This window comes from Limulus polyphemus, unplaced genomic scaffold, assembly GCF_000517525.1.
Source record: "Limulus polyphemus unplaced genomic scaffold, Limulus_polyphemus-2.1.2 Scaffold373, whole genome shotgun sequence".
Lineage (NCBI taxonomy): Eukaryota > Metazoa > Arthropoda > Merostomata > Xiphosura > Limulidae > Limulus > Limulus polyphemus.
The window spans coordinates 435,238-456,436 of NW_013665983.1; the positions used below are offsets into that span (position 1 = coordinate 435,238).

General features: G+C 30.1%; 2 protein-coding genes across 2 annotated transcripts in view; one reads left to right on the forward strand and one right to left on the reverse strand.

Annotated features, from left to right (window-relative positions):
* LOC106457785 (acid phosphatase type 7-like) overlaps positions 1–6,428 on the forward strand; it is a 47,572-nt gene extending 41,144 nt beyond the window's left edge. The window contains exons 10-12 of the mRNA XM_013917231.2: positions 4,583–4,654; positions 5,355–5,492; positions 5,953–6,428. Of these exons, the coding sequence (XP_013772685.2) occupies positions 4,583–4,654; positions 5,355–5,492; positions 5,953–6,018 (276 nt within the window). The 3' untranslated portion in view covers positions 6,019–6,428. The remainder of the gene's footprint in view (positions 1–4,582; positions 4,655–5,354; positions 5,493–5,952) is intronic.
* A 77-nt stretch (positions 6,429–6,505) lies between these two features.
* The window catches only part of LOC106457792 (uncharacterized aarF domain-containing protein kinase 1-like), a 44,284-nt gene continuing 29,590 nt past the window's right edge, over positions 6,506–21,199 (reverse strand). The window contains exons 6-11 of the mRNA XM_013917240.2: positions 18,707–18,865; positions 16,874–16,990; positions 13,917–14,060; positions 12,996–13,193; positions 10,225–10,354; positions 6,506–7,538 (exon numbers count right to left, since the gene is read on the reverse strand). Coding sequence (XP_013772694.1) covers positions 7,318–7,538; positions 10,225–10,354; positions 12,996–13,193; positions 13,917–14,060; positions 16,874–16,990; positions 18,707–18,865 — 969 coding nt within the window. The 3' untranslated portion in view covers positions 6,506–7,317. The remainder of the gene's footprint in view (positions 7,539–10,224; positions 10,355–12,995; positions 13,194–13,916; positions 14,061–16,873; positions 16,991–18,706; positions 18,866–21,199) is intronic.

Below are 21,199 nucleotides of genomic sequence, written 5' to 3' on the forward strand. Positions count from 1 at the left end.
GTACAACACACAAATATACATAGAAGCACACACAATACACGCACACGTCTTCTCTATCACAAAGCTGTGTAACCATACGCACACTCGTCACACTACTTGTATGAACTGCCTGTAAGCATTGTATCGTCTTACAACACTGCGTGCAGAGGCGACTGCAGGAATTAACTCTCATTGCAGGTACTTACACAAAAAGCGCTCTGATATCCAAAGTCGCAAAAAGTCGCCGAATTTTTTATTTCACTGATTTTCCTAAAACTTATATTACTGTCAGATGCAAAAATCAGATTGGACAAATTTGGACATTTTTACTTACACTTATTTTAATTTTTTCTACATAGTAAGTTTATCTACAATCTATGATATTTCCATATAAGTAATTATATTTTAGCTCATTTGTGGCACAGTGCAGCGGTGGGCCGAATCCGGCCCGCAGGCCGTAGTTTGGTGACCCCTGATCTATACATTCAAGGTGGTCCCAGTCTTGGCATTTCTACTGGTAAAGCACCATTTTGCACATTTGAATGTTTTTTATTTTGTTTTTTATATTTACCACATATGAAGTCCATGGGTCACTTCGAGTTGAAGTAATTTGATTTGCATTTGACAAGAGTTTCGCTGTGGATTGGAGTTATACTTTGACGTGGCTGATATAACTCTTTCGTTAGGTTTGGAAATACTACATCTTAAGTGACTCCAAAAATATAAAAAAACAAACAATTCAGTAGTTCCCAGATTATCCATCTTCTCACAGTTGTCATGTTGTCAGAGAAAGGTACAACACACACAATATATATGTGCATAGAGAAAGATATGAATATTGCAATTCCAAGAGCCCTTTTGAGTGTGAAATATATGGCATATTGCATGAATTGTCCATTCACTCCAACCAGTTATCTTCTTCCAGCTCTTTTAATGATGAGAGTCCTTAAAAACGTTGTATTCTTTAAATAACCAGATTACAAAGACCACGCACTGAATTCAAATAAAGGACCAATTTCCATTTCATGAATACCATCATAAAAACCAAACAGTTGCGACGTGTTAGCTATGGAAAAATCTATGTATCCTTGTGCATCGCATCTATATTTTTTGTTTAATGTATATTCAAATCTGTGTGACCACACATTTCAATGAATTTCATCAAGCGAGTGGAAGAAACAAAAGTATCCACATTGTTCGTTGTGACATTCTCCATTGGTGTTTTAGTTAAAAGAAACCCATCGATAAAGGTGTCAGTTAACTATCCTTTTGTCCAACAGTGACTTGCTCACTGTACATGTCAGACTAATGTTTTCACATCTCTAAGATCTGAATATTCTGTTGTATTTTATGGTGGATCTGCCACTTTAAATTTTTTAGTGTGCTCATTAGCAATGATTCTTCAAAAATATGTAAACTTTTTTTTTACCACGAGTTTTTTTTTTTTTCTGGTAATGGACTTTCTGTAAAACTTTGAACCATAGTCTCTTGTGACTATGGTTGTCAGAATTTGAAATATATAATTTTTCTTTTTTACTAATAATCAAAATGAAAAAGTTTTTACATATATTTCTTAACAGTATAAACATATACACTGTTGTTGTTGGGCTTAGGATTCCTCTACAGTAGGCGTCTGTGACTTGTTAACGATAAATGAACAACACGCACTTCACTTGTTTTCAAAATTATATATATATTCGGAACAAGTTAAACATATGCACAACAAATTCTTCACACTAAAGATATTATAGGCATATCATAAACACTTTATGTATAGTTCTTTCTTCTTGTCAAAAGTCCACTTAGGCCTATTTAATTACTTTAGAATTTCAGTTGATAAGCTGAACTATCTTCTCTATTACTATCCCACTAATATTGTGTGTGTGTGATTCGATTACAGTTGTGGCGTGAGTTACAGTAATTCTTTGGTCTTCTTTCTTCTGTTCCTTTTGTCAAAGTGCACTCAGGGTGATTCAATTACTTTAGAACCACGCTTTGTCGGAATAAAATTATTTGTCTTATCTTCTTTTCTACTGTTAGTTTCACGCTAACATATTAAACGTTAGGCCTATCACTTCTACGATACTTAACTTCACAACAACTTTATTCTATTTTGCTATTATCTGCTTGCTTCTGTCTGCTGCTTCTCATTCGTCTCATGCTATTTATATCTTTATTACCTAATCGTCTGCCCGCTTTCTATATTCTCGACGTCAATATTGTTACGTTTCCGTTTGTTAATTAACTTTCCGTAACTTCGTTCCGACGAAACTTTAGCGACACAGGTCCTTACTTAATAAAATTGTTTTATTCTTTCCGAATATAACTTTACGATACACTTATTTTTAACAATCGCTATATCAACGAACGTCAACAATACTTCTGACTGCAGTTCAATTACTCACTATCTACACACACATTATTTTACCGTCACGTTGTCACCCTCTTTTATATACCAGGCTACCCTATATCTAGTAAATACTAGAGCATTCGCCAAAGTACAGGATAGTACAGGAAAGTAGAGGGCGTGAGAATAGTCACGTGATCTCGATGACGCAACAATATATTGCAGGTGACGTTCGATAGTTTCAACATCAATGAATTATTAACAAAACTTCCTACAATCGTCTGATTTTAACTTTTATTATAACAAAAACTAAACAATAATAAAAAGAAATTAATCAATAATATCTACACTAAAAACTTTTTTATCATGACAATGGTGTTGCAATTGTTTTTAGCATTTCCTTTAGACATGGTATGTTCCTCTTTGACTTGAACTGTTAAGCAAGGAATTTAGTTGTTTTGAACTGTAGACTTCCTTTGTGTCAGTATTTTCCCAACTGGCAATCTTGTAACAACAATATGCAAATAAATGTGAATGATTGAGCATTTCTCCTAGGGAAAGAGCCTTTGTACATAATCCTTGTCTCTCAATCCTTTAATAATAACGTTGGGTGATTTTGCATGGAGGAACACTCGAATTTCCTTGTAAGGTTTTGATTTGTGGTCTGCCATTTCGTTTATAGTGTCTGTCTTTGACATTCCCTTCTTATCTTCAGAACTTTAATTATGTCGTCAGATGTCATATGGTCTCGTGTAAAATCAATCTTGGCAGTATCTGTCTTCATGTTGGAATCTTCATAGCACTTTCTTCCGAGTAGGCGTTTGCAAAAACTAGAATATACGAACAGTTGCATTCTTGGTAACTTCCGTTTTGTAAGTCGTTTTACACAGCAGTCATGCCTCCTGGTACGTTGATTGTAATTCCACTGAGGTTTTTGAAAATACCAAAATACTAATAACCACCTGCTACATAGCCAGTTATTTGATGAGTCACTCCATACCGAGCCATTTACTTTTAAGGGTGTTTCTATACAGTAAAGACCCATTTACAATATTCTATAAGTTACAACAAGACTCGGCATGGCCAGGTGGTTAAGGCGCTCGCCTCGCAATCCGAGGGTCGCGGGTTCGAATCCTCATCCCACCAAAACATGCTCGCCCTTTCAGCCGTGAGGGCTTTGTAATGTGATGGTCAATCCCACTATTCGCTGGTAAGAGTTGGCGGTGAGTGCTGGTGACTAACTGCCTCTCCTCTAGTCTTTCACTGCTATATTAGCTCTCGTGTAGCTCTGCGCGAAATTCAAAATAAACCAAACTGTTGTTCAAGATTATTAATTGAATGTTTGAAATAATTCAAGAACAACATACATTGTATATGACGTATTATATAAAACAATAATGAACGTGTCGTAGTTAATTACATTTCAGAACTCGCCGTGAACAGGCTGTTTACACTTGAATGTACTAATCGTGAAAAAGTTTCTTAAAAAATAAAGAGTCATTTCACACCTTTTCTGTTCATTTTATGTCCCAGATAAAACTAACTAATTTTATTAAGTTATGTTTATCGGATTAAGAGAAGTTTATATATCAGTGTGGAACTAACCAAATGTGCAAAGGCAAGCTTCATCTATCTAAGGAAAACCGTTGACAAGGAAATATAATAAAACTGCTTGTTGTTAAGCGCAATGTTCTTTGTCTGCTGCGGGTACCGTAAACCGATTAGCATTATAAGCTCTCACCGCTGAGCCACCGAGTAGCTATAATGAAGATAGACTGGAAATCAACTATTTGTAAATAATTTAAATACAAGTGTGTTAACGGCATACAGTATTTCAAGATGTCCATTAAATAAGGCCATATCTAGCTTACACTAATAATAATTGCAATAGCACCTGGTATTCGGGGTATATGGTATTTTAAATTAATTCGCCAAGAATTAATTTTAAGGCCTACTGATAACACCTTGTTTAATGTAAAAGCACTTTATATGATATGTAAAAGTTAAATAATTGTCTGAAAGCTTTATTTTTTACTATGACATACCAATTTTTGGTAATCATTGATATGCAAATAAATACCACTACAAAAGATATACAAAGAATACAGTAAGTTATAAACCATTGCATCCTCATCTTCTAAAAAAAAAAAAAAATCCAAAACCAGACACACTATGATTTTCAACCAAAATGTCATAGCCAGGTACAAACAAACCATTTTTATAAAAATGAACTTAAAATGTTATTTCAATTGGCAGGTTTACAACGGAAGCTTTGCAGAGCCTTACACCAACCCCAAGGCACCTGTTCATATCATCACTGGATCAGCTGTAAGTTGACTTCTATCATATAATTCTAAGTCAAACACTGTAAACACATAATGTAAACTGTCATAAGGTTAGTTTCTTGACCAGATAAATATCCAGCATTGCTTTTCTAAGTTCACTTGTTCAAATTTCTTGTTGCTTATATCACTCTTTTTTTTCTCTGATTCAATTACAATAGCTCCAATTAATTAGCTATGAAAAAGTTTCATATATTTAAAACAATCAGGATATTTCTTTCTCAGCTATCATTTTACCGAACAAAGTTTAAAAATTTGCATATTCTCATCAGAAGCTGAAAAGATTTATTTCACTCTGCTTGAAGAGCTAATATTGATCCTTAACTTAAAAAAATTCAGCTGATGAGCAGTGACATAGAAATTTTCTGGTTGCCATCGATCAGCTATTAAATGTAGAAATTAGTCACAAAATGGAATTTATTCAAAGTAACACTAAGTAACTATTTTTAACAAGAATATTTCTTCAAGATTGCCATGTTAGAGCATCAATGCTGTCTTTTTTTTATAATTGAAGATTTTGGACTAAACACAACTACAAGGCTAAATGAACAATTACAATTGATTCTAAAGACAACTATGTCACAGTCAGTGCCAATATTCTTTGCTTGCTCTATATAATACATAGAAGGTAATGTACTTCTCACATGATTACCTCTTGTAAATTTTTGAATTATAATTTTACACAGGGTTGTCAAGAACGCCATGACCCATTTGTGGCTAATCCACCCCCTTGGAGTGCTTTTAGAAATGCAGACTACGGTTATACTCGTATGCAAGTCATCAACAATACCCATTTGTCCCTAGAACAAGTGTCAGATGATAAGGTTTGTTTTATCTTCAACATATCAGTTAATACCACATCTAGAAAAACAAACTACTTACATACATAAGACAAGTTTAAGTGTTAATAGATAGAACATTTTAAAATATCACATCAACTTTGTCAACTTGATTTTTCTTTAAACATGTAACATTAAAACGAAGCTAAGTCAATATCAATGTTCTTTTAAGTATATTTTCTACAAGTTAGAGATAAAAACAGAGTAATTATATTTTCTATAAACAGAGAACTAGTGTTACTGTTTTGTTCTTACAAGAATTGGTCTGGATATAATATTTATTCTTAAATGAATGGATGATTTTTAGGTTTGTATCATTTATAACAGTATTTACTGAAAATTATATAAAAAAATCATGTTGATAATGAGCTTTTTATTTAAGTATATTATTCAGTTTGTTGATAAGACTTTCCATGTAGTTATGGACTTTCTATATCCTTTAAAGGGTGGTGAAGTCATTGACAAGATAATGGTGATCAAAGAAAAGCATGGTCCTGAGAGCTGGATGTAAATCCAAAGTATATACTGGGTTAATAATTTTTCTTTGACGTGATAAAAATATTCAAGTTCAAATGTCAAACTCTCTAAAAATGGATTTTTATTCATTCTAGTACATATGGTACAGACAATTTTGCATCAAAAATCAACATAAAACTTAAATAGTAAATTCTCATTTATCACATATCAGGCTGAAATTAACAAGTAAAAATGAAATTATTTCTACCAATATTTAATTAACATGTTATTTGTTAGTAAACATTGAAATGAATTACAGGTTCTTAAGGCCACCTTTTTCATGATTAAAAACCTTGCAAACACAAATCATGACCCTTTTTAATTGCATGATTTGTTAAACCACTACAATTAGTTTTCCATTATAGTGAGCCTGTTAGTGCTTAAACTGTCTTAGATGTATGTTATCTCAGTGAAAAATATTACAATTTGATATTTGAAATATTTAACATATATATATATATGTAGATATCTAGTAGATTTTATTGATATTAGTTAAATAAATAAAAACTTTGTCATTAATTTGTTTTTAGTCATGCAATTTTTCCACAAATTATATTGCATCACGTGATAACAGCACAGAATGATTTTATATTGTTAGGTTTTTAATGAAAAATATCAGATGATTTAACTTTTACATAAGTAGTTGAAGGAATATTTACAACATTCATTGAGCAAAAACTGCCATATTCCTAATTAAACAATGCTTTTAAGTATAAATATATGAAATCCTAACAGTTAATTTCTTTGTCTACTGATAATTAACTACTGTCAACATCATAAGAATATTTACTTTCAAGAAAAAAAATCTGTATGAAGAAACTTGAAAAAACATACAGTTCAAACATTTTAAAAATGTACCAGTTCTGCACAAAAGAACGTGTAGTAAACCTTTGGTTAACAATCATTTAGTGTTTTCTATAACAACACTGAAATTTAACTGATTTCTAAAAATAAATATCTTATTGACTTAATTAAGCCTTTTCTTTCAAATGGTAATATATATTAGTACAGTTGAAAAATAAGTTCACACCTTAACTTTCAAAGTGCTCCTTATGAAAGCTGCAATGAGATTCTTTAATTCATAATACATAAAAAAACTTGAAACTTAAAGAGTACGAACAGGCATTACATTTTCATTGAAATATCTATTTGTAACATAAAATATACAATAGGAAGTTCGTTAGTAAAATCAGTACTTTACTATAAGTGCAATTCATTTTTACAATTATACTCAATTATACTATTATTCTTGTGCCCTGCAGTTACTTTTATTACATTATATTTAAACATAACATTATAAAATACATAAAAATTTCTTAACCCATCTTGGCAAAGACAACCTTTTAACCCACAGATAACCCTGATAAAGAGTGATTTTAGTCTCCGCCCATGAACGCTGAAGTTGAACTTTAAAACGACACCACCATCCTGCACAGTTCTTCATATTGTGAGCACTAACCGCTCTAACACAGCACTGCGACATGGAGATGAAGGAACTAGCTGCACCTGCTGTTCCTTTAGAAAAAACACAAGAAAGTGGGAAATCCTCAAAAAACAAAACATTTCTGAAACAAACATGCAGTTAAATATATATATGTTTAACATATAATTATGTTCTCTGCTCCAAGGAAGTATTAACTGAGACGTAGGATTTTATAGGCATTATCCCATCCACCTTTCTTTTGGATGGGTAAAAACGTAAACAGATGGATGACAAGACAAGCAAAAATATGAAATTAATTTCAGTTCAACCACAATATGCTTGTATACAACACAGAAAATGGAATAAATCTTTATCCTTTAATAAATCATTCCATTCCTTCTGTTGTTCCCTCAAATATTGTTTACAAGCATCTATGTCAATCAGTACTTTGACTGTAGATCTTCAGAGTTCATGATATCAAAGGCTTTCTGACCATGATTAAACTAAGCACTAATTATAAGGTTGAACTGAAATTTGACCTCATTTCCAAAACTGTTGTAAAAATTAATTTTTGAACAAGAACTTTAACCCTTTCTCTTCTCACAGTAACAATATTTAAAACAATTTGCAAAAATCTTTGGACAAATTTAGTAAATAACATGTAGTTTTGGCTCAAATTCATATAAAATTTGATTTAGTATTTCTACCATTTTTTAGGTTGAGATATTCCCAAAAAAAAAAAAAAATACTTTTCATCTTACAATTCAAATTTTTTTTAAATGATCATCATCGATCACAAATTTTCATACTTCTTTTTTCCAATTAAAATACTCAAATTGTAGCTATAAATCTTAAAAACATACAACGATTTATCAGTGATCCTAAACCTCGCCTTTCAAAATAGTTTCACCACCATTTTTGTCAAGCTAGGTAACTATTTTTGCTAATAAATACTCTTGCTTGAGGTTACTTATATCTAACAAATATGGCTTCTCTTCAATAATGGTAAACTAATTAATGTATGTTGTTTACAGTCAATAAAGTTAAAAATAATATTCAATAGCTAAGGATTTGAGTCATCAGAATACTTTAATATCTACCATACCATTGATCAAAATTTCCCTTTTAACTCTTTTAGCTACAGGTAGGGTCATAGGATATGTCATCACATTTGTACTTACATATAAAATTTTATTGAACTACTTTGTTATGAATGTGTCAATAAATTTGGTATTAAATTGTAGATTATAATTAAACTTGTAGTATCATACATTAGTTAATTTCTTAATTTAAAAGTAAATATTAAAACAAGATACATAAATATCAATTTTTGTGTGCAGCTTTAGTTCAAATTAGATGTTTGTGATATCCAAGTACAAAGTGTATAGTTTCTTATGAATTAGAAATTCAAATTACCAATATTGACAAGCTAGAATATAAAATAAGAACTTCCCACCTTTACTATTTTCTGAGATATTATTATATTTAGTGAATCAACCAAGGTAATAAGTAATAATATATATACTTATGTAATGTATTATAACTGAAATGTTATTTTATCCTACGAAGTACTGGTCCACTAGGACAAAGTTAAAACAATTGCACTTTGTAAAGGCCAGTTTTATGCTATTAAATATAGTAAAAATGAGTGCACGTGTGGCGCATAATTGCAACTTCTGTAATGTTAGTTAAATACAGCTGAAAGGTCAATAAAATAAAAATATTAAACATATATAAATGTATAATATTATGAGATTTAAGCTATTTAAAATAAACATTTGTGGTTTCATGTTATAACTTGTAGTCATTCTAGAATAATAAAAGCATAATTTATATCTATTTCCTAATTTTTTATGGTAGTTATGAGGTCGGTCAAATCGACCAAGCTCATTCAAAGATAAAATAGTGAAAACAACAGATAAGATATAAAGTTCTTCTAAAAAAAAAGTTTGATAATTATCTGGAGGTTATAGAGATTTTGCATGTGAAATCTGACAATTTTCTGATGCATAAAGGTATTTCTAATCTTAAAATCAAAATTACTTTGCATATTGGATAGTCAACATTCAAGAAGAAAAAATGCCTGAGCAAATCATTAATTCAAAAATCTGATATCTTGTGTACAAACAAAAGCCTTGTAACATTTACTGGTAATCTGCAAAATATCATGAAGGTACATGTACCTTTTAAAAAGTTACAGTATAACTGCTTTATGGTTACTTTGGGGGATATGGACTGGTTTGGAATCCACCCAGCCATAGTAAAAGGGTTAATGACACACTTAATCCTTTTTGGATCTGAACAGAAAGATATAATGGTTTGCAAGTATGAAATTCTTGACTTTATTTCACTTGCTAAACACATGAAAAATGTAAAAACCAAAAAATGCATAAACTGTTAAATGTGTTTGTATATATATATATTAAAGATTTCTTTTTCACCATTATAATATTGAATAATGAATTCAACAAAATTTATTAATTAATTAACATTATTCACATACCTAAATTAACTTAGGTTATTATATGGTGAAGTAAAACGAACTCAAACCTCAATAGATGTTACATTTTTTATTAAATCCTTATCAGAGTATATAAAACTTCAAAATTCTGCCTCTTGGCCAAGTTTATAGTATAAATATCTCTTTATTTACTTTCTTGAAATCTTAATATTTTATGAAAATTAACTTGAATACTTTTACACAGCATATTTTGTTAAAATCTAAGCCTAGTTCTGGTACTCCACTTCATCAGATATCACGTGAAGATCATTACTTACCTAATGATGCTTCAATTCCTCGCAGAAGATCATTAGTCTTCAGAATCAGCAACATTTCTCTCGGTACTTTATTCAGTACAGCTGCAATCTGAGGTAGATACTCTGCAGCAAAATTTCTGATTTCATTACTCTGAAAGAGGAGATTTAAAACCATGTTTGTTTTTCTTAGATCAAGTCCATCTACTTACCTATAGTTAATTTTACAAAATCCTCTAGTTCTGGCTCAAATCCAAATTTAAGCTTTAATTTCTGTGTCATTGCTTTATATAAAAAGACACATGAAAGTACATACTTGATTTCTCGCGAGACAGCACTTAACAGTTATTGTTACTGCAAAGGTGGTTCAACTTTGTGAAGCAAACTTAGTAAGAATATAATACAAATATTTTCAAATATATGGCACAAGTTTAATTGGAAAAGACTCAATTTTTTTTTTTTCGTAAATATTAATTTCATTCAGAATAAATTTTAACAGACCTCAGCTATGTTACATTTCCTGAAAATGAATTAATGAGATGGCTTTTACGATTATTATTAATCTAATCAAAAACATCTTAGGTACATAAAAAAAGTGCAGTAAAAAAGGATTGAGTGTGCGACTTAAAGGACTGAAATCAAAAATTGGTGGCCAAACTGGTAGCTACACTGGAAGTCTGCAGATTTATAATGCTAGGAACTGGGTTTTGATACCCATGGTGGGCACAGCTTTGTGCTTAAGTACAAACAAATATAAATGTGAATATATATATATATATATATATATAAATTCAAAACTCTATTTAAAAACTTTCGCACTTTTCAGTCATTATCCAAAAGTCATAATGGAGTTTGCCTGTGGTATTAGCACCCAAAAGCATTGGGGATATCCCATCTATCAGACAAAATCCAAAAAACAGATGAGAAACCAGTCAGTAGTCATGGAAAATTCAATAAGGGTACAGAGTTGAGTGCTTACACCCACAATGTCTCAACTCTTACTACCTTTCACTGTCTGCAGCCAGTTGTGGGAATGCAGTTACCCTTAAAAAGATGTAATAAAGTTAAAAGTAGAAATAATATAAAATTAAGCCAACCAACAAATATATATTTCAACTAAACAATGCCTACCATCCTCCACTCATAAATATTCTAAAAAATCATTAAAGTAGAATAAATACCACCCTAATAATTCTACTACATGTTACTCCCAACCTCCAAACTTTTCTGAAAAAAAAAAAAGATTTAAAAAGAACTACAAGACTTACCATAAATAGTTTATATTGTCACATTATTCAAGTACAGCATGGGATAGCTGAGACAAGCCCAGCTACTTGAAGTTAATCTTTCCAGTCCAGGCTATACTGAATAAATTTAACTTACATATTAAAGGTAGCTACCTACCTCTAATGACAAAAAAGGTTTTTTTCCTCATTGAATATTAATGTAATAAAATATTTTGAAATTTATTATAAAAACTTGCAAAAAACGTTTTTATTTGCCAGTATTTATATCCATCATTTTCTAATTTAGTTATGAATAATATAACATTATCCATAAAAAATGTACTGTTATTAGAAACAGTTTAAGATATTTTTAATTGAGATGAAATAAAACCTTTCAGCATCATATGAGGAACCACACTATTAGGGGTGGGAAGACAAAGGATGGGAAAATTAAATGCTCTTCTCTTATCACAAATGTTTAGTTCTGCTTTACCATTTACTAATTTGATATACAAATCTAAATAATTAGCATATATATTATTATTATTATTACTTTTATCTGTTTCAAGTTCTTTTGGATATATTATACTTGGTGAAAAGTACCGACTCCTTACAGCAATAAGATCATCTAAATAAGAAAAGTATAACTGTATAATTTAGGATTTGAAACCTGTTTCATAAATGCATTTCATAAAAAAATAAATAAAGATTGGCCATATTTGAAGAAAAGTTAGCTCCCATTGGAATCCCCACAGTTTGTTTATATAACTGTTCATTAAAAGTAATATAACTATTATAAACATAGAAATGAAGAATGTTTTACATTGAATTTTAGTAAATTTATACTTAGGAATATTTATTTTTGTGTCTATAAAATCATCAAACAGATAGTTAAATACTTTTATCAAATCCTTCAAGTCTATTTTAGTGTATAAAGTAGTAAAATCATAAGTAGAAACAAATGTGGCTATATTTGAAACATTTAAATTGTTTAAGCATTCCAAAACTGGAATGTTGTTCTTATTTAAACAGTGTTTTTATTTTTTCATACACAACATCCAGAATATTATTAAGAACAATTGAAATAGATTTAGTAACTGTGTTTATAGAATTTGTTATAAATTTGCATTTAATGGGATTTTTGTGCAATTTAGGAATTGCATATATATTTCATTTTGTATGGCCTTCTTTATATTAGTAATAATATTGTTTTTATTTAATGTACTTTTACTAAATGTACTTTTATTGTCAATTTCTTTAACTAGAACCTGAGCATACAGCTTTTTACAAATAAAACCGAAGTTGCAGTGATAATAAATAAATAATATAATTTTTTTTTCAAAATGATAAACTTTTAAATTATATTTCTTAACATCATTTTCAATGCAAACAGAGGAACTAAATGATATATATATATATATATAATATTCCAGTCAGTTTAATTGTATCACAGGAGAAATTTTAGAGAACTTGTATTTTAAAGAAAACACTATTGTACATTTTTCATAATCAACCAAAATTTTCTTCTGATGGGGATTATTTTCCAAGACTATCTATTTTTAGACTTACCTCTGCTTCAGTTTTGCGTTGGCGATCAATTCCTGTAGTAATAGCTTTCCAGGATCGAGCAGTAACAATGCAAGCCAGCAGGCCAAACAAGTCTCCTACCCCAAGTTGCTTTCCCCAATAATGCATACCTTTAGTATCAGCATTTAAGAGGGCAAGCCATAAGTTACAGTACTGGAGTCGAAACTTATCTGTCAAAGTCTAAAAAAATAAAAATTATCTTAACACTTTCCACACAGATGGCCATGTATGTATGTACATGGTATGTAAAAGGTCTGCAATAAATAGCTAATAATTTACTAAATGTTTATGTATATTATTGTAACACTTTCACAATTAAATTGTAGTAAAGCTGGGATTCTTTGGGTCTCCTACTTATTTTTCTAATAGTGCCATAAACATAAAGTCAGACAAAAACCTTCCACTTGACCATTCACATTTCCACTGGTAAGTTAGAAGTTAAAAAGGGGTAGTTGTATCTTTCTTTACATTAATAACACCAAACCATGCTACATTAGGTTATAAATAAATCATTCATAAAACCTTATAAAGATGAAATTTTCATAAAATATTTCAACAAAAAGTACAGCTTCCATATACAAATTCACTCATGACTAATTTTTGTTATACATTTTTTTTTAAAACAAGCTAGCACGAAACATTTTCTTTTAAATTATAACAAACACAGAGCAAAGCATCATTAAATCCATATCGTGAAATTGTGTGATTGCAAAATTCTAAAGATTACACCACAGTCAGAATAGAGGATTAGTTCCACATTAGCATAACAGTAAATTTAATGAAAACATGACTTTCTAAATGTTAAAATATGGAAAGGTAAAACTTTCACAATATGATCATTTCTAATATATACAGGTTGACATTCAATACTGTGTTGAAGTATATGTTGCAGATTCTACTTACACTATATAATCCATGATCTAAAAGTATGATTTCAGCTCCTTGAGGAGACTGAGCAACTAGAATATTGCCAGGGTGAGGATCACAATGAATGTATCCCTGAACAAATATCATCTCGCTGTATAACTCTCCAAGACGATAAGAAACCTAAAAGAAACAAAACAGCAAAACTATTAAATCTATCTCTTTAGAAACAAAATACAAAATAAATTCAAATTATCCTATAATATTGTTTTTATACTTTCCAATTATATGAAAACAATCTTGAGGTTCAATGTTTAAAACCTTCAAACCTCATACGAAGAAAAGCAGCAAAAGAAAAACCCACTGAAAATTGAAGTAGAGACCTAGTACTCATACATTACAAAGAAAAAATAATATCCCAAGTGGATAAAAACAAAACTCATGTTCAAATAGCCAGATATCTTTAAAAATAATTTGCAAAGCCACAAAATAAGCCTAACAACCCATATAACTATTCATGTCAACTAGCATATTTCATTTTGTAATGTAGAGCTGGAAGAGTAATTTTACAAATTAAGTTTTTGTTTTTCATTTTAAAATAATCAGACAGAACTAAGAAAAATTTAGGCCTAACATTTGTGATAAAAATCATGTATTCAGCAGATTCCTTCCTCCACCCCAGACATTCCTCTTAATTTGTGTAAACTTCTTAAAGCATATCCCTCTACTTCTTGAACTAGAAAAAGTGAGATGATAGACAGTGACGCAGTTAGGTCAAGCACTTGAATTCCAAATTTGTTTGAAAAGTAATATCCCCACAAGCAAGGATAGCATCAGCATCTTCCTAATGAGGGAGTTGAGGTGGGCTAGAAAAAAAAAATTGAGGTAGCTGCACTCTATATCTCATGGGTACAGAAACTGTAGCATTTAGCAAGTGAACCAGCTTTAACGGTAAGCACTCTTCATTGAGTGTAAAGGCTACAGGGAGGCAAAAGCACATTTAAGGTGTAGGTTCAGCACCAGCAAACTCTCTTACCACCATTCTTGCATATAAGTAACACTTAAATGAAACAAAAACCAACAGAGCTGTTGCCAATTTTATATGTGAAGTCATTATTCACACAATAAAAATAGACCTTGAAATGCTTCATCAGAATTACCAACTTCCTAGTTATAGATTTCCATGAAATCCCATCTCTAAGCAATGAAATGATGCATAACACCAAAACTGAACAAGATCACTATTATTCATGTATAAGTAAGAACAATCACCCACGTCATTATGTATTTAATTATTGGAAGCCGTGTTATCAATGTATGGAATGTTCACTACTTAGCATTGATAAAACAGCAGAGTTTACTTCAGATGGAGTCTCTGAGAAGTCAAGTGAGTGAGGATTAGAACATAAACACCTGTTGTTTATGATACCTGACAATGAATCAAACTATAAGAAGGCTTTTATTAAGCTTGTCAAATCATCATGTTCCAACAATCAATTACCCCCATACTTTGGGCATAACTTAGACCTTGCAGTAGTAAGAATACTAGCTGCATCTAGAGCAATATATCATTACAGAAAAATAGTTTCTTGAAAGAAAATGTCTTCTTTAACTGAACACCAAAACAATGTTGGCCTGTCTGAATATAATTTCATTCTTGATGAACTAACCAGATGGGATTCCACCTATGAAATGGTTTAGAAGTTCACTGAGTAAAAACAATCAGTATTTTTTCAACTTTTGCTGAACATCATAAGCCCCAACATTTAATGCCAAACAAACATTAGAAGTTCCGAAAAACAAAAGTTCGTTTTTATCCACATATGTCCAGAAATCACTTGAAATTTACTGTATTGTTTCTGTGCACTGTTCTAGATACAGATAATGATAAACTTTTAAATGCAGAATCAGCTGGTGAACAATGTTCCCTCTAATCTGCACAGCAGTCTGGTAGGTACTGTACGTCAAAAATAACAGACCACTATCAAGTTATTCAGTTATTAGTAGTATTGTGTGGAAAACATAAGTCTATGATTTGACTAATACCATGTCCAAATGTAACTTGAGAGTATAGACACCAACTCAAAAAAAGTGGTGTATGAAAAAGTAGTGCTCAGAGGAGTTTGTAGGCCACCCAGAAAAACTAGAGAAATCATTGCTGGTCTGTTGTTAATGTTAACCTTTTGAAAGTCATACTGTTTGTCAACCAGTGTCACAATTGTTTATAATTGCAAAATAAACAAAATAGATACAAACAAAAAAGTTTAGGACCAGCAATTTTAAGTATGGGAAAGCATAACTGTTCAGGTTATGCAATCCTTCCCTTTAGTTTTGCCTAAGTTGTAAATGTATATAATTATTAATGACAGTAATAATATAAGAACAATCTTTGTTATACTGCCCATCACTGGTACTTAATAATGATAATTATGAAGGAAAGGGAAACAAACAAGTATAGTTTTTATTTACACAGTTTAGTCAATATTTATTTTTCATTTCAATTTAACAATGTATATGATGACTAATATTTAAAAAAATACTTAATTCATCATAGCAGTAAAGTGAAAATGAAAGAAAAATATCTACAACAAAAAAGTTTGTTATATCATGTCATTATATTTTTACTGCTTAACTAGTTGAAAGTACTTAAAGATTTGTTTCACTTCAATAACACTTTCAAATTTTTATAGGAAAAGTGAAAATTCCAAACTTGGAGTATCTCTTAGAGATAAACTTTTTTCTTTCTAGAAGTTGGTGATTTCCAGTCAGAGAATTATGGAAAGGCTTAAGGTAGCTACACCGCAGGTATATATTCATGCATAAAGTTTGATCCTAAATGCTCACATGCACTGAATAATAACACTTAATTTCAGAATTGCATTTATTACTGCATCAATACAAATAAAGATGACAGTTGTTCTTTATAATAAAAATAATGTCTCCTCAACTACTTTATGATTAAAGATTAGTTCATATAGATTACAGCTCTGTTTTACCTCTTTTGATGATATGCCTTTTTTCTCTAAAAATTTCTTGTCATTCACTTGACCTCCATCACAAAACTCCATAGTCAACACTCTAGGAGATGACAGCTCCCAATAAACAGCAGGGATCTACAAGAACATGTCAATGTTACACTTCATTCTTTCCGTTCATCACTTAACAAAAAACTTAACAAAATACTAAACATTAAACTAAAAAACAAACAAATTCGAAAGAAATTTCTCATTATCTTAAATCAGGATTCTGGCTTCATTCTTAAAAGTCACTATCTAAATTGTTTATTGACATAAAATTAGCAATAGCAAAATCATGGATTTCAATACCAAAAGTAGTGAATCCCACAGTAAATAGTACATCAGAATTTTTTTCAACCTATTATTTATTTGTGTTATTTTTGTCACCTATGCAGTTTTAGCTATATTTGTCTTTTTATAAAAACTGGTGTTGACATATCCTATGACTGTATAACAGTAATAATGATACAGCTGTATAATATGTGAACTTGATTTGCAAATGTACAATCTCCACTGTATATCTTTCATCACTATGGAACAGAACACGGTATTTTGTTTTTGCCAAAATGAAAAATTTATTGCAAGTGGAGTGTGTTCAACCTGAAGCCTGAAGTGTTTTTTTTTTCTATAAAACAAAACTTCTTGCACTTATTACACACATATGATTTAAAAATGCAGAAAAAATAGGACTAGAAGTTTTTTATGGCTATGCTGTTCCATACTTTCTGTAGAAGTGCATAACATAAGTAAGCAATTAATGTTGAGTTTCTTTTAGTGTTAACACACAGTAGTCTATGAAAGCTAAGTATATCTGTGAGTGACAGCTGTGGTTGTACATGAATGCTACAAATGCTGTATTCTTCCTATGAATAAGAGGCATTTAGCTATAGATGCTTTTATCACCTACTACTTCTACAAAACAGATAATGCTTTTAAATGTTATTATAAGACTGAAACATGGGCATCTTCAAAAGATTACATTTATATTCCAAACCACATAAAAAAGGTTAATACATAATTTTCAGCACAGACCATTTTTGATTAAAAATCAACATAAAAACTATCATACACATAAGTAGATGAGTGAGGTTATTTGAATATTTTAAACAAAAATTTGATCCATTATAATAAAAAAATTATATTATACCAAAGTTGTTAGTTACATAAAAAATTGACCAAAGAGACTATAATATTCATATTAGTGAAATGGGCATAAGCTACTAAAGTGTGTTTCAGAACTGAGGTCTATAATGAATTTAAAGATGAATATGATCTCCAAGTTTCAGCTGCTTAGTATTGCATAAGGTGGCCAAGTTTTGTTTATAACAGCATCTACCTAAATGTATATGAAAAAAGTATTTATCTGACGTGTATTATAAAACTTTGTTTAATATGCTGATCACACTTGAATATAATGCAGTCAATACTTAAAAAACTATTAAATTTCACTCTGAACATATGGTTATAAAAATTCACATGCAGAATTCTGATATGGAACACAAATCCTCAACAGGTGTAAATCAAGTTTTATTGCTGTATGATTAGTGTTCTCTAAGTTCACTCAAGGTAATATTTCCTAACAAGAAATTAAAACTGTGAACAGTAGGTAATTTTAATTATTAAAAAATGCTCTACTAGTAGTAATTGTTAAGTGAATGAACACTTCAGCTCAAAAATGGGATTGCCACAAAAACGTTACCAAATGCAAGCTAGTTGTTACATGAAATTATGTAAAATCTTATCAAATGAAAAAACAATAACTGGATATCTAAATATTCAAAGAATATCTAGCAAATAATAACAGATAGTTACCTTCAGCCATGAAAGATGTGAAAACATTCTTTTTACTTGTTCTGCATTTCTTCCTTCATGAAGAAAATCCAATTCAAGAGGCAAGTTTCGCTTCGTTTCCTCAGCTACCCACATAAATGAAAACTCCGGAAACATCCACTTAACAGTTTTCACTAGCAGCTAAATAAATAAGGATATACAAGTAGACAACTGTAATATCTACTGTTGTTTACTATCATTGCCATCCTTTTTTATTATTATTTATTATGAAAATTTTCAAAAATTGCAGAAAAGGTAATTTTGAAAACCAAGTTACAGGTTTAGCTCAAAAACTATTTCGTGAAATGTACATTTTTGGCTCTAATGATTAATACTGTTATTTCATGTTTGGATATGTAAATGTAAAACAACAAGAAAAAAAAACATTTTGGAAAAATGTATTAAACTTCAGAGTATATACCAAAAACTTTATTCTTGTTAGAAACCAAATCAAACAATCAAGCTGCAGTACAAAAATTTCAAATTATTAATAAGGTTGAAAATGTCCTTCATTAGGCTTAACCCTCTCGGTACGAGTCTTCCTATGGTCAGGAGACAAAGAGAATGTCATCACATTTGAAGACTTACATTCAAACATTTTTTATCTTCTATTTTATGAATGTATGGCAATAAGTTAGATATCAAATTGTAGATTATAATCTAAATTTTAGTATTATACATTAGTTAATTTCTTAATATAAAAGTAAATATTAATATAAAATTCCTAAATATTGATTTTTGTGTGTCACATGATATGTTGAATGCAGCTTTGGCTCAAATTAAATGTTTGTGATGTCCAAATACAAAGTCTATAGTTTCTTATGAATTATAAACTCAAATTACCGATATTGACAAGCTAGAATACAAAATAAGAACCTCATATCTTTTCTATTTGCTGAAATATCACTACATTTAGCAAACCAAATACAGTGGGCTACACCCACCTCTTTGATTTTTGGAAATACTTTCTTACATACACCTACTTCTGTTTAGAATATGTGAATAACCAATCAAAAACTCAGAATGTCTCCCATATGGTTTTCCCAGCCTCTAGAAGGTGGGAAGTTCCCAAGGTTATTCCTTTGTCTTGAATCTCAGAAGGAAGGGGTAAGTGAAAATGTTGTCCATAAAACAATAATTGTTTCACTCAAATACAATTTAGTTAGTAAGCCTGATAAATTACTGTGGAATTCTGTAATATTGATAGAGTAATTTATAATATTTGGTTATTTCAAAATGTATATATGAAACCTAAAAAAATCTTTGTTGTAGCAAATTACAGCAAGTGGGCAAACGAGTGAAAAAAATCATTGTTTTCTATATTTATCTATTTACTGCTCTATGTTTTAAGAAAAATAACTGAAATTTAAGAACTTATTTGTAGAAAGTAATAAAGTATATACATATGTAATGTATTATAACCGAAATGTGACTATTTTACAAAATGCTGGTTCACTAGAACAAACTGAAGACAGGTCACTTTGTAAAGGTCAGTTTATACTATTGGGTACAGTAACACAAGTGCACATGTGCCACATCAGTGCAACTTCTGTAATATCATTAGACACAGCTGAAAGGTCAATAAAACATAGATATAGATTCATATATAAATGTATAATGTTATGAGATTTAAGCTATTAAGACTAAATATTTGAGTTTTTTGTTATAATTTGTAGTCATTCTAGAATGAAAAAAGCATAATTTATATATATTTCCTAATTTTTATATTGGTCAATCGACCAAACCAATACAGAGATACAATAGTGAAAATAACACAAAATCTAAAGTTTTTTCTAAAAAAAAACGTTTGATAATTAGGAGGTTATAAAGATTTTGCATGTGGAATTTGACAATTTCTGATGCATAAAAAGTATTTTTAATCTTAAAATCAAAATTACTTTGCATGTTGGATAGTCAACATTCGAAAAGAAAAAATGCATGAGCAAATCATTACTTAAAAACAAAATCTGATATTTTGTGTAATAAAGCCTTGTAATCTTTACCAATAATCTGCAAATATCGTGAAAATACACACACTGTATTAAAAACTATAATATGAAAACTATAACAAGCACAAAATGGTTATGAGAGAGAGAGTCAAAGGGAAATTTATTAAATCTGTGTGTGTGTGTGTGTGTGTGATTAAACAGCAGTATGATAAACTACAGCAGAACATGAAATGTTATTTGAAATAATGTCTGATTAAAGTCACCAAAACATATGTCATATTAAGTTTTAAAGAAATCTTCAATGTTTTAATCTTTAAAAATCATTATTCACTGCAACAGTTTTTCAATTTAATTTATAAATTAAGTGAATGTTATACAGCAAAACCCCAATTTTACGCAAATTGGGATATAATGCGATGGATCATTAACTCTTTCGACACGGGCTAGGTCACTGCCATAACCATAACCTCGTTATAGTTTACATACTAATTTTAATATTTTAAGTGTATCTTTACAAAATTTTGTA